Source organism: Malurus melanocephalus, unplaced genomic scaffold (genome assembly GCF_030028575.1).
Source record: "Malurus melanocephalus ecotype Western Australia unplaced genomic scaffold, MMel_1.1 scaffold_523, whole genome shotgun sequence".
Taxonomy (NCBI): Eukaryota; Metazoa; Chordata; class Aves; order Passeriformes; family Maluridae; genus Malurus; species Malurus melanocephalus.
In genome coordinates, this window is record NW_026623755.1 from 327,008 (window position 1) to 341,756 (window position 14,749).

The 14,749-nt window shown below is 35.7% G+C and overlaps 1 protein-coding gene across 6 annotated transcripts in view; it reads right to left on the bottom strand.

Moving 5' to 3' along the window:
- LRCH1 (leucine rich repeats and calponin homology domain containing 1) overlaps positions 1–14,749 on the bottom strand; it is a 121,918-nt gene that overhangs the window by 38,367 nt on the left and 68,802 nt on the right. For 5 of the 6 annotated variants that reach the window (XR_008966341.1, XR_008966342.1, XM_057381706.1 and 2 more), the window contains 7 exons: positions 12,394–12,478; positions 7,864–7,969; positions 6,575–6,684; positions 5,003–5,070; positions 3,865–3,951; positions 992–1,028; positions 172–285 (listed from right to left, as the gene is read on the bottom strand). Coding sequence is in view for 3 of the 6 variants with exons in the window: in XM_057381706.1 (XP_057237689.1) it covers positions 172–285; positions 992–1,028; positions 3,865–3,951; positions 5,003–5,070; positions 6,575–6,684; positions 7,864–7,969; positions 12,394–12,478 (607 nt within the window). In the remaining 3 variants the exon portion in view is untranslated. The remainder of the gene's footprint in view (positions 1–171; positions 286–991; positions 1,029–3,864; positions 3,952–5,002; positions 5,071–6,574; positions 6,685–7,863; positions 7,970–12,393; positions 12,479–14,749) is intronic. The other variant, XR_008966343.1, reaches the window with a different exon arrangement.

The window sequence follows — 14,749 nt, forward strand, 5'->3', positions numbered from 1 at the left end:
ATTTATATTCAAATCATGAGATTCATGTTAAGGCAAAAAGAAAAAAAAGAAAATCAAGCCCAACCCCCACAATGGGCCTAAACACAAATCCCCACACACAAATTGACAGAATGCAATGATCCATTCCATTCGAAGTGTTTCCACATTTATGGCATCTGGACACCTCCATACCTTGCTCAATGACCATTTTTCTCCCTGTTCACAAGTTCTCATTTCAGGCTTTGCTTTCTCCATAATCGACTCCCTTCTCCTCTGGAATTCTAGTTCCTCTTCAGCATTTTCTCTCTGTAAGAGAAAGAACTCTTCCGTCTGTAAACCACTGGAAACAAAACTTTTTTTTTTTTTGCATAGCATTACCTTGGACTATTTCTTACAAATATTGTGATGAAAAGCAGACAGAGAAGTAAACAGATACTATATAAGTGCAGTTCCAGCACTAACAGGTGGATAATGTAAATCTAAACCAACTACTTCATAAAAAACATCAGGTCACCAGACAGGATACAGAACAAATAATAAGCAACATATATCACAATATAAAACTCAAACCCCATACTTTAACTATACTCTCTGTAACCATAGTGGCAGTACCCTGGAAAACCACTAGTTTTTATTTTACACAATATTTTGGGGTTATCTTTAATGAATATACTGTTTTACTGCACCAGAAGATGAAGACAGGGGGGTCAAATTGTAGATGATGCATAGCTGAACTGGCATAGAGGGAGAGGGCAGGGAAACTCAAAAGAAAATGTAATTGATAAACGCAAAAAAAAATTACATATACAGAAACACAACAGAAAAAAAACCAACCAAACCAACAAACCCCACAACAATTCAATAAATACGTTAAAGAAGAATTAGTTTTGTCCTTCAACCTACTTAACTTTTTACCTTCTCTACTTGGCAGATTACTAATTGATGAAACTGGGGACTTATTTTCTGTCTCCCCCCACCAGAATATTTTGTAATAATACACTCATTAACATACCTGACCAAGAGAAGACATCTCCATCTCTATTTGACCACTATGTATAAAGACAAAGGCAAATATGTAATTCATTGTGTAGCAACATGAACATGATGCATCTAACAATTTTTTTTTTCTAACCAAGGTTTATAAATACACTTCACTGTAGACTCCTGAAATTCTAAAACTGTTACTGGTTCCGTGGGATAATATTCACAGCACTGCTCTCTGAAATATCCATGCTTAATTTGCAAGATTTGAAATAAAAACATTGTATTGGGCTATAGCTTTGGTAACCATTCTATTCAGTATTCAATTTTAAACAAATGGATACATTAAATACTTTTATAGTTATGATTTTAACCTGTTCAGCGTCAGCTCTCAAGAGCTTTTGGAAATGCCTCCTGATACTTGCGTCTAAACGACATTCATGGTTGCAAAATATCACCCTGAGCAAAGGCTTGTATCAAAACAAAAGGACCTGTTCACTACCAACAACCATGTCATTATCTAAAAGACTGCAGATTTCTGTATCTAACCCAGTGTTCAAATGGAAACCACAGACCACTGCCTAGATATTCACACTTGATTTATAGTGGCTGAAAATAAAGCAGTGAAACAGAAAATGAAATAAAGCAGGAAATATAGAAAAGCAAATATAGAAATATAAAGCAAACATTTGAAACATGGAAAAAGGTTGAATCTGAAATCTCCTCCCTTTCCAGATATGAAATGCTGTCTATATGCAATGGGTATGCAGATTTTAAATTCTGCAAACCACTGGAGAAGTAACTGGACAAGCATTTTACAAGTTCAAGAATCACACCCACTAGGGAAAACAGCTTGAAGAGAATTTCAGTCAGTGCACATCAAGTGTGCTAGCAACACCAACTGCTTCAGCCCCTGCAGTGTTTAACTCCTAAAGGGCCTTCAGTGTCAGATGAAGATAATCCTGGTTAGAGTTAATTATTTCAACTCAGGTATCCTGACTAGGCCACCAGAGTTATATCAATGCACAAAGGAAACGCCTTTGGGAAAAGCTGTAATGTTTTACATGCTCTAGGTTTAAGTTAAAAAGCAACTACAAGTTTTGTGCATCTTAAAATAAGGAGCAACAGAAGCACTTAAATTCCTTCCTCCTTGTGGATAAACACAAAAACTCTTCAAAATTAAATAAAAATTCTCACACTGCTTTATATAAAGCAAGTATAAAACAAAATGCCATTAAACCCAGTAATTAGAAAAGAAATTATGAGAACTCATGGCCCAGAGGACTGAAAGTCTATAGCATTATTTCGTAAGTACTTGGCGCCCAGGTGTATCTTGATGCTTAGGTCTAGATGCTATATAGGAGGCATATATCAAAAAGTCTATATGGTGCTCAGAAAATTAAAAATAAATGCCCATATTTTAAAGTTAGAATAAGAAAGTGAAGCCACAAAAACCTCAACATACTGCAAAAGAAACAGCAGAGAAATACAGACATGCATGACATGATTAACCACTTCTAAAAGTAATTTTTCAAATTATAGTATTACTAATGAAAGTACCTCTGCATGTGAACAAAAAAACAGATTTTCTGTATTTTATTGACCTTTTTAATATAAGTATCTCAATATCTAGGAAATATTAGGGTAACGTTTGGAAACAAAAAACAAAATGACAAAATTTATTAGGCTAACAACTAAAGTATTTTTGCTGGTGCTTTTTTTCCTAAACAGAACTTTTCRTTTTTAAACTCCAACACTCTTCCAAGTAATAAGCCTCAGATGAGAAGCAGAAGCAACGGTGCTAGGAAGCTAAAGGAACTAAAGAGATTTTCTAATTTGTACATTTTATAAAGCAAAAATACTTTTGATTCACATATTTAATATATGATTGAAGAATTCAATCTTTACATGATACAAAATAAGCCAGCTAACTGTGTCTCTCTAAATAATGACAGGACTCAATTTCTGTTCTGAAAGTATAGAAATCTGTTAGGTGAAAAAGCAGTTCAAAATAGGCATTTAAAATAAAGAATACTGTAGTCATAAAAACAAGCAGCTCTAAAGGGAGGAAAGAGAATCAAGTATAGTTAAGGCTGAAGTGATAAGGAGGTTTCTAATCGTCAGAGAAATGAAGCTATAAACCAGCTACCTCAAAGAAGTAAGAATGAACTTAATTTCTGAAGGTGACTACACTAAGAAAAGCAATAGCAAGCATCTGGACAGACAGAACTACTGAAAACATTATTGTCAGACTTTTCCAGTAGGGCAAGCATGTATTTTCTTTTAAAAATTTATTCCTTTGTTTAGCCACAGATCCAGAGTCATTCCACCTGACTTTAGCCACTTAAGACAGGCATCTGAAATATAAAATCTTGCCTACTGTAGTCAGGGAAAATCTAAATAACTTTCTTTGCCTCTTTCTCCTTTGGATTTCAGAAGACTAAAGAAACTCCACCACTAATTCAGGTGTTTCCTTTGTGGGCTTCATTGAATTGACATGAAGACAGGTTAGAAGACCTCATTCTAACAACATATAACAAGCATGAGAAAGAGGAAAATTTACAGTCCCTAAAACAAATGTGATAATCCTAGACAAAAATTCAGAKTACCACAGTGGTGTACACAAGATGAATGGTTAAGGAATGTCTCCACCTCTGATTTTAGGTTTCTTTTACACCTTCTTCATTCATTGGGCATCTTGTCTAGATACTGAACACAGAATGTGTATTTCCTTCTTACCTATCTTGCACACGCTGGTATGCTAACAAAGCACTTAGTAACTCCAGAGAGCTTTCAGTTGTCAGTTAAAAGAGAACTGTAATGTAATTCACAAAAATATTTAAAATATATCACATTATATTATTATTGTATTATTATATATTATATCAGCTATTGTAAGCATACCTGTTGGAATCTTGTAATAAATCTACTGCTTCTCTTAGTTGTTCTATCATTGCTATGTCAATAGTTTGTTCTTCTGATAAATTTATTCTATAACAGAAAACAAAAACATTCCAAAAAAAAAAAGGTACAATTACAATTATCAAGGGTAGTCTGAATTTCAGTGTGTGAGCTCCACCTTCCAAATGGCATGCAAAAACTATAGGAGGGAAAACCAGCCTCTCTGCATGCTGGTATGTGCTGAATTTATGGAAAGAGCTTCTTCTGAAAAAACTTTCAGACACTTTGTCCTTAACAAAGTCCCTCAACCTAATACATACACAAATAAATGTGATTGAGCAAAACTTAGCATTCAGTTAAACAGAATGACTTCTAAAAMTGAATATTTAGTTACCAATATCTGACTCTTAAATGCACTCATCACATGTATTGTTTCAGCATGAATAGCAAACACAGTAAATTTTTATAAGGGCCAGCTTGCTTTCTTTTGCTTTTCAACATTTGTAATTCTTTTTGGAGAGTACAAACATAACTTCCCATTAGTTCCACCAACAAGGCTCTTTCAGAGCTTTCAGAGTACTTATTCTTTCCTCCCTTCAGGTTTGGGTTTCTTTTTCATCATATAGGATTACACTGTTCTGACAAGTGACAAATTCACAGTACATTGTTATGTTGAATTCTCTTTCCTTATGCACTCGTCTCAGTAACTGATGTTCACTTGTTCTACTCTGGAATTAACATCTCTAAACTAATGTTTGCTTCAGGGTTAAAATTATGACAACTAAGAAAAAAAGGAGTATGTTTCCTAATTAAATTGATTTTTTAAATGTACATTACATTTAGCTCTAACAAGTTTTGATGATCTTTTTTCAGCAATGCCTTCAATAAACAAAGTATCAAAATACCTAATAAAAAAGAATGCATTCCACATAGATAAAAAATTATTTGGGCATACAAATCAATTAGCATCCACTTTGCTCAGGAATAAAATGTAAAAGACTGAGCACAAACGAATTGCAAGGTTATGCTTTTGTCATGCCTCCAAACCTACAAAATTATTAAACACCAAAGAAATACCAGTCTTGGTCAAACTAATGAAATGACACAGCTAATTATTTATAGATACATAAAAAATACTCACATTTCGTCTGCTTGCCATTGAGTGTCCTCTTCTATTTTCAATAATTCATCACACTCTGCTGCTCTGCTCTGTAGCCAGACAAAAGTGATAATGAGAATTGAACTTGGCAATTAAGTAAGCAGATAAATTTTGCTTTTCGACTCAGCACTGACCTAATTTATGCAACAGTTTAGGCTGCTGGTTGAAGCAATCCAACACTTCTGTTTCATTACTCGTTCTACCCCCGTTTAAGATACTGATTACAATACTATATTACAAGATTACAAGAAGATATTATTGAGGTCAACAGCCCTTACCCTCCTTTAACTGTAAAAAGAAACTCAAGCAGCGTAAGAATTCTTTGTTCTATGCCCCAGATTCCATTTGTGACATTCTGGCATGCAGAAACAATGCTTCAATTAACCACAACCCCAACTCTCCTCTACTTGCTCTCCTACTGCAGCCAGATATGTTTACAAAGCAAGGAAATTCCAAACATGCAAACAGTGGCAATCATGTATTTCATGCATAATTATTAACAGGATTCATATTTGACAGTTTTGACAGTCATGAATCATTTCCTTTTTAAAAGAAACAAATTGTAACAAAAGTTGCATCCAGGAATCCATATCAGTCAGCCAGTTATTTTGGGTGCAATGTAGTCATAAATTAGATCTACCACATCTATAAATATGAAGTGATCCTTATTTGAAAATTGAGCCTCTTTTATGCTTCCACTTGTGGTTTTGCAACTCTTTCATCTCAAACAGACGAAAGCACYGAAGTAGTTCAGCTGCCAGTGAAGAAGCTCTCTGAATCAATGTGTGTCTGTACTTGTAGAGAATGTACAGCAGAAAACAGAGGCTTATCCTCTTTTGTGTCATGTGCTTAGCACACCAGCTGCATCACCCTGTACCAATAAATTCTACTCAATTCTGTGGTATGTGACACTGAAGAGTGTACCAGCTTCTCTAACATTCTCCAATGATGGCTCATTTCCCAGTGACAATYCCTAGCAGAATAAATAAAGCCACTGTTTTTCATTTTTCTTCACCTTACAGGAATGAAGACCATGATGTTTTCCTATAACAAATGTACATACCATAAGACAACAAAAATGCAGCACTTATTCTAGAAGGTGACTTTATATAATTTGTCTTTATGGGTCAATCAACTGTTATGAAAATGTTTGAAAAATTAAGAAAATTTATTTTACTACCATAACATTACTTCAAAACTTTAGCCAGCACAGTTAGCAGGAAGTCATCTTGCATTTGAGCAATGTAAAAAATAGAATAAATCTCTCAATTCAAGATATAAAGCATGAACATACCTACCATTTTTTCTTAAAGCCTTAAACACAGTTAAAGGATAACTCTCTGATATCCTAGAAAGAATTATGGGTAAATTATCCTAGATCAGTTTTAATGATGTTAAACCTACCTGCTTATTTTTGCTTTCTGTATCTTTTTAAAACAATGAATATCAGCTGCAGACTTATTCCTTAAAATATCTGCTGTTTATTTCTGTTATCTCTGCACTTTTGAAAGTAGTGAAAATATTGTCCCCCACTTAACATTGTCACAAACTTGCCTTAATGTAGCTCATAAATTCAGTAGTAAGAGCATCCGAGTCATCAAACTGGTTTCCTGTTCCTCGTGACTTATCGACAAACACATGAGAAGATCCTTGATGGAATTCCACTAGGAACAGCAAGGAAAAAAAAAGATAGAAGAATGATTTCTGGTTCAGCTCAACATTCATTACTGAGCATAATTTACTTGTATTAATTTATAGAGCTCAAATTTTAAATTTAAACCACATTAAAAATTTCAAACAGGTTAAGACCTTTGCTTTGTAAACAGTGATGTCAATTAATTTCCAAGTGGTAATAAACCCATTCCCTGGGCATATACAGTTGTATATTAGAAGCAACACAGTAGACATTGATGGAGCCAGTTTTGAACTACACCAAGTCTGTCTTGCCCATACCAATACAAAAACACAGCTGGACAACTGTGCAGTGTTTTAAGACATTCAGATGTCTCAGGCAGTGACTTGCAATTGAATGCAATTTCAGAGTTACCATGTTGCAACAAATCATCAAACCACTTGCCCAGCAAAATTTTTCAGAGCCTGTCCCAACCTCTTGCCTACATATACTATTTCCAGTATGATCCTATGACTTACCCTCTCCAGTTTGTTAATAAACACTGTAGGATATAATCCTGTTATCTCTCTTCCTATTCTACCAAATTCTGATGAGTATCTCAACGAAAATTCATTTAACTGAGTAATACTGAGGATACGCTATCTCCTATTTATGTAGTTTTCATATGCAACTTGCTGACTTCATCCTGCCATTTATTCTCAGTATGTGCAGAACTTATAGAACCATTGCTTATAGTGTAAATTAGAAAAATAAAAATTAAAAAATTAGGATAAAATTAAACTTCTCACAAAATATGAAGATTTACTTGTTTCCAGAGATGATGCTAACTAACTAAAAAAGCTTCATACACACTCTAAATCCAGCTACAGATATACCCTCTGTTATTGCACATTTGCTAAATTACTGAACATCAGTTATTAGTTGTTGGGTAGCATGGATAGCATGGCTTAAACCAACTTTAATTTTTCTTCCCCCAGTGAGAACGAGACCTTATTACCTCCTGAGACACGGTGTAACAAGTCCTTTGGAATTGCTATGGAAAATTACTTGATGTACTCAATTCAGTATAGCACAGATTTTCTAAGCARCACACTTCTTTCATTTTCACCAACTGCATATGCATGCCCAAGGCCTTCTGGGTAGGTAGGCAGACATGGAATCAACAACAGAATTCCCCTGTATTTAACTTCCATGTTTTTCACATTCCAACCTTTTCTTGAGTTAGCATGATGACCCGAGTCGTCCTTTACAATATGATCTTCTTCCACAATGTCTGACATTGGAACGTTAAAGCTGAGAGTATCTTCATCAGATGGCTAGGAAAAAAAAGAGAGAAACGCTAGTTCCAGCTCAAACCAAGAATGAGAAAAATGTACATATTAAGAAGAGTACACACAAAAGAGCTGCAAATTAACATGGGAGAGGATACCAAAGCATCTAACATGACCACATCCTGTTGTAAGATGTTTGTAGTCATGCTGAAGATATCCTCAGAGGAAGACTGCCCTGTAGAACAATTCATATGTCCTCTTTTCCTGTCTTCCTCACTGCACTAGTCCTCTCCTTGCAGTGACACCACTACACTGTGCTGCTCTCTGTGCTTCCTTGGGGCAGCTGGAAACTGGGGCTCCTTGTAGCCACTGAAGTCTGTAGAAACATTGAGCCTGATACCACAGTCCTTTTTTTTCCCCTCCATGACTTTTTCCTGCTTTACCATGCAGCTTCTGAACTGAATGCCTGTATCAAGCAAGACTAACTTTTTAGACCAAGGCAACATCTTTAATTATATTAACTGGTAAAGCTGATAAAAATGCACAGACTCTCAAGTAAACAAATCTTTTTGATTTAAAGCTCTTTCCATTCTTTTCATTCTATTAGCTGGTGCACTAAAACACATTACTTGTATCTACAAGCTTATGCTCTCTATGACTTTACAGGCAGCAGCTGCACAAAGAAGCAGTGACACACTTCTGTCCCAGGCCACTAAGGTTCTGTTTCTCTGGTCTCTTTCTTGAGCAGTGACCTGCTCAAATGGGACCTGCTCACATCCCCTCCTGAGGTGAACTAGAGCAAAACCAGTCTGCAGAAGAGACAAAGCTTTTATTCTTCCTCTCCTGAGACAGAGAACTTGGCACTGCCACAGTCTCAGAGCTTTGCAAATTTCCCTGCAAACCCATGTGTGTTGCTCATTGTTTAAATGTTCTGTGTTTCTGTAACTTGCTACTCCGTGTATACATTTTCCATACATGTATTCTGTAAATATAACTACTATAACACATATATAGCAGTTTGTTCCCTATCCTCAAAGGATACACATTTTTAAGGAAATATATTCCCCATTTTATCGGTTCAGACCATTGTAACAAAAAAGATCTGCCACGAAATAAGACTGTGTTACATATCATCAGTGATTTCATTTTAGCTATCTTCTAGTAGAAGTTTGCCATTCTTGCTACTCTTACGTATTCATAGTCCATGTAGAAAGTATTTTTCCTAGCTCCTGAAGCTAACCTTTGTGATAAAGGATGGAGCAAATCTACCTTGCTCTTAAAAACTGTATCAAAGATAGATGTGGTTATTCCTGTCTTCCAAGAATACCCTGGACTCGGAACATGTTGCAAATGTGGACCAATGAAATATTCTTTCTCGTGAATAAACTGCATGTGAAAAACTCTCTGAATTCACTGGTTTTTTTCTTCTACTTAAGGAGAAGAAAATTCAAAATGGTGTTCAAGGGCTTCATAAAGCCTTTACAAAATAAATTTTAAATTTTAAAATTAATGAAATTTTAAAATAAAACAAATTTTTTGTTTGAGTAGTAACTCAAACAGAAAATAAACTATGCTCCAAGTATTCTAAGCACAAAATTCACAGTTCTTTTAGATTGGAAGCAATGACAATCCAACAGCTAAAAAAAAAGAAGACAGGTATAGCATAAATTCATTCAGACAACCAAAGTTACAGTGAAGTTCCTTCTCTTTCTTTCAGGCTATGTATCTCATGACATTTAACCACTAAATTTAATTGTTCTAGATTAAAGTTAATGTTGTGCTAATTTTTCAACTATCCTTTGAAAATAGTAAAATAGAACAGTAAAATGTTCCTACACACATTATTAGAAGTTCTGGATACTAAACAAGTACAATTTTTTTTCTCAGCAGAGTAACACAGACTTCGGGGAAAATACTGTGGAGTGTTGGTATAAAAAAAGGAATGGGCCATTCGATTTGGAAACAAAAACCCATTCCTTTAACAGGCTATGTCTCACTTTGAGGCCCTACAAAATTCTGCAATTGATTTTCCAGGTGTTTCCTGCCAGTATAGTATGAAACAAAAACTATCCAAAGCAGCCTTGTATAATACAAAAGTATCACTCCTTCACAGGTAATCAACCATATCAAACTTCCTTCTTCCATGGTTTTATTTTTTATTCAGACAGCAACAGAATACAATAGACACATAACAATCAAAAATACCTAACATTATTCTAAGATAGAATTCAGATTATGCCCTTTGAAAAATTCTTCATTTACATTCCTGCTGGTACTAATGCATCACTCATACATATAATAAAGCAGAGACAACATTCTAACCTCATTCTAATGAATTTTAACAAAATCAAAAACAAGGTCAAAGGGAGGAAGGGAAATAAATCAAAATGTTACATTTTTCCTAAAATATGAGGTACATGGTACACTGCCTTGAGGCAGAATTTGCCTTCAAGTTGCAATGATCAATTTTACAGCAACACTACTACAGTACTTCCGCTTGAAAGATGGCTATAGCTATGAAAACAGATTCTGTAATGACCCTACTCAGTCAGCAAGAGATACATAAACAGTTCATTTCATCAAGTACTCTGCCCTATGCGTATTCACCCAAAGTCAATTTGCAAGCTTCTTAAAAACTACAKTAGTGTTCACACATGGGACTTATTTAAGTTATTAAGTTACACACATGAAAAATTAGCTGTAGTATATTCTACAAAAGAGTAGAAACACAACCCTTCAGACTAAACAGTAGTTTAGTCATAGTTCATAGTTTAGTTCATAAAAGAAAAATCCAGAAACAAATTTTAATGATTGTTTCATGACTGATCATTTAATGTTTATACAATGTGTGGTATGTAACTTTCTGACTGTAACAACWTATGTGAACCTGCCTTTGCATCATGCTAATATTTCTTGCACAATTCTCATGTGTAACACAGATATTAAAGGTCACATCAGAAGRAAAATGAGCGGTAAATTTACTACCAAATGCATTTGGGATTACTGATTTCAGTATCTATTTCTCCTAAATAGTTGAGCAGCAGTCAGGTGGGGATGGAATGAGTAAATCACTCTAGTATAAATAAACTTTGTGYTGTTAAAAACTTATTGGTTCACTGTCAGTAGTCTTCAAAGTATTTTTTTGCATAATTTCAATGGCTACATTTTGAACACAGGTAAGATGATCTATTTCCCAAAGGTGGTATTTATAGCTAAGGAGGAAATTCTGGGATAACAGTTTCATTAACAAGCTAACTGAGCTTCCGGAAGTCTAAGATTGGCAGAACAGTTTGTAGGTGTTTCTGAACAGACACCATGCTCTTTCAGCTAGAGGAAAACCATTAGAGATTTGGTTAGAAACCATAACAATTCTGCTTCACTTCAATCTACCACAAAACTTGCCCAAACACTTGGAAATTCACATGGGTTTTTTTAAGTGCTATTCTATTTAAAAGACCAATTAGTGTGTAAGTGGATTCATGTTCAATTTGCTTCTTAGTAACTGTAAATTCAGTACCTAAGCTTGATTCTTCATACATTTGTTTCAAAAGAAACAGAATCCCTTTTCCTCAAAGAAGTAGAGAAACACTAAATCAGTGTAAAATTATTTTAAGTAGTGACAAGGTCATCCTCCTATTGTGGTCCAGATATTTCCCATTAGATCAGACCACAAATCCCATTACTGTACATTTCAGAAAGATCATCAACACAGATTTACACTGCTAATTATTATCTATCATTATGTATTCAGTTTAACTCCACCTAGATTTAGTGCCCTGTTCAGGTGAGCAGTGCCTCAGAAAAAAACCCCAAACCTTTGTGAAAGTCAGTTCTAACTGCTTAGGACAACATTAGTCCCACAAAGCTATAGTTTCTCTTTGCTTAGTCAGACAGCAAAGTTCAGGAAAAGACCTGAAGGTTTATTTTCAGCATTGACTAGCTGCCAAAACATTTAAACACACTAAGATTAGCAAAATTTCTGAAGTTTCTACACTATAGCAATCTGCCATAACCACATCACAGAGCATACTGGGACAAGGTACTGTTAATTTGCAACAGGAAAGAGTGATCAGTCAAAGAGAAAAATATGTGAGAAGTCATTAGCTTGTAACCCATTAGCATATTTACTTTTTGCAAACAGCAGATGTGAATTCTAGTTTCTCATTCTCTAGATTATGTAAACTGCCTGAAAACTGTAGAGAATTTTCACTATTGGGAGATCTGTAACCATCTGTAACCAAGTACCTCACTGCTTTTTCCAGACAGTGTACAGACAACAACATTTAAAAAAAAATTTTAAAAACTCCCAGTCTCCTTTTATCTTTGTTTTAGCCATTTCTTATCGTAAATCCATGTCAAGGATACGGCTGCAGAGTTTTTGCCTAAATATCTATTCACATTATTACAGAACTTATGACAGTCAAATGAGTGCTGGAAGAGAAGCTGGACACAAAATGCAGGTAACTTACCTCTGTTGCTGACAAACGTTTATCACCATTATCACTACCAACACCTGAATCTGAGTCCTTTTTACTTGGGTAGATATCATCAATGCTATACATGAATTAAAAAAAAAAATCAGTAAAAACTATCATAGCATTTACATTCAAATTCTGTCCTGGTTTCACTTAAATCAGTGCAAATTTTGAACTATCCTTAATGGAAGAAGATGAAATAGCCTAACACAGTCAAATACTAAAAATTTATAATCTGGTGATGGTAAGACAAATCAGACTGAATGGCTAGTTAGCCTAAGGATTAATCAAACAACAGAAGTCATCTGCTATCAGCTTGCTTTGTCTATACACTAGGCAAAACTGCTTAGTTACTACCTAAGCAGCACAGGAATCCAACTGAAGCAATTTAGCCATGGGAGAAGCAACTAAAAAAGTAAAACTCAAACTGGAGTCAACTGATTTAATTGTAACCATTGATCCATTAAAAATGAACTAATATCTCCCTGCAGCTTGAAGTAATTATTAACACAGAAACCTCCTTTTGGTGTCTTAAAATAGACTCCGAAATTTAGGTTTTTAAGAAAATTACTGTAATAATGGCAACTGCTCTCTATCCTGGTTTCATTACCCAATATGACCTCTACTCATTTAAAGTGCACTATTAGATGCAATACTCTCATCACCTTACCTTTTTTAAATGTAGTTTATTATCCCTTTATTTGCTATCCTGAAAGCTGTGATACTGAAATAAGATTGACACAGCAGTATAAGAAAGGAATTTAATCAGTCCTCATTGATTCATGAATAAGATATCCAATTAATTAATCCTAATATTAAATTAGCTCTTAACAGTAAACACTGAGGACTGTTTTGCAAAAACTACCTTTGGAAATCTACTCTGTACTGTCCCCTTACCCACGACACCAGTATTCTTCAAAATGACCAAAATATCAGATAGGACATGGCATCCCTGTCAATTTTCTTGTATACTAAAAGAACAAAACAAATCATCAGTGGGAGTTTCCCAAATGGAAAATCTACTCTTCATCCTGGATTCTTCTTCCCTTTTGTCATGATTTTACTTGGTCCAATTTTTGGTGGTGGGGGGATGGGACCAAGAAACCACAAAGATGGCTGCTGTGAGGAAGTTCTAGAAATTTTCTCCTTCTCCAGCAAAAGGAGTCCTGCTCCTTGTGTTTTAGAGCCAATCCATCATGGCTCTGAGGTTGATGGACAAGCTGCCCATCAGGCCTGGGCCAATTGCACAGGTTGGTTACAACTCTGTGATGACGTATTGTCTTGTACTTAAAAAAGAACTCAAAACAAGATAGGGGTGGCCGCCATGTAGCTTTAAGGTTGTTAGTATGTAGTTTTAATATCATGCACTGGGGAAAAACAGAGCAGGAGAGTGAGGAGATGTAAGAAGAAAAATGGAGACTCAAGATCACATGTAAGGAGAATATGGGATGAGTTGCTGTGCTGTGCTGTGGTTCTCAAGCATGGAGAAAATAAGTGTTCTTGAAAGGACTATTTCATCAAAGAGAGACCTGAATAGAAAAAGGAGAGCGACCTTGCTCTGAAAAAAAAAAAAACCCTGGCCTTTGAGGACTGGACTAAACTGCCAAAAAGGGGGAAGAGGCTTGGCCCCCCCACGACGTTTGAAATGAATTGATGCTGAGAAGAAATTGTGCTCTGCGCGGAGGAGGAGATGCCCGCGCCCTATGTCTGAAGTAAGTGGACGCTTAGAAGAAGCTGTGCTCTGCCAGGACATTTGTGATAGTGGTCTTACGCTGCTGAAACAACGCAGTTTGGCCTTGAAAGACATTCTTTCTTTTCTCCTAMGAGGTAAAGAAAATATTCCCTTGCCGTCAGCAGTTATACACTGACTGTCTCTTGGGAAAAAAACTTCCACAGCTTGGAGCTGTAAGAACGCTTCTCCTATGATGCTGGACAACAACTGTAATGAGTGGTTTGATCTGTGTAAGACTTTCATTYCTGCCCCCCTTTGTGTGCGGGAAAACATGGGGGGTGGAGAGGGAGGACCTGGGAAAGAGACGGGTCCTGGAAAGGATAACAGGTGTCTCAAAATGTCCGGTTTTTATTTTTCTTCTCCTTGTAAACTTGTCCCCATCTCTGTTCTTCTCCCCGGTGCCGTAGTATTCTCAATAGTTTGTAGTAATAAATCTATTTTTGCAACTTAAGTTATTCAGCCTGTCTGACCATTTTTCTGGAGCACATACATATCTTTCTCTCAATTACGTTATGTTATCTGAAAGCCATAAATTTTCGTGTTAATTGGGCTTTTGTTTTCCCTTCTCCCTCTTTGGTGGGGGGGAGGGGAGAAAATGTCCTGGGTGCAGTGCTTTTG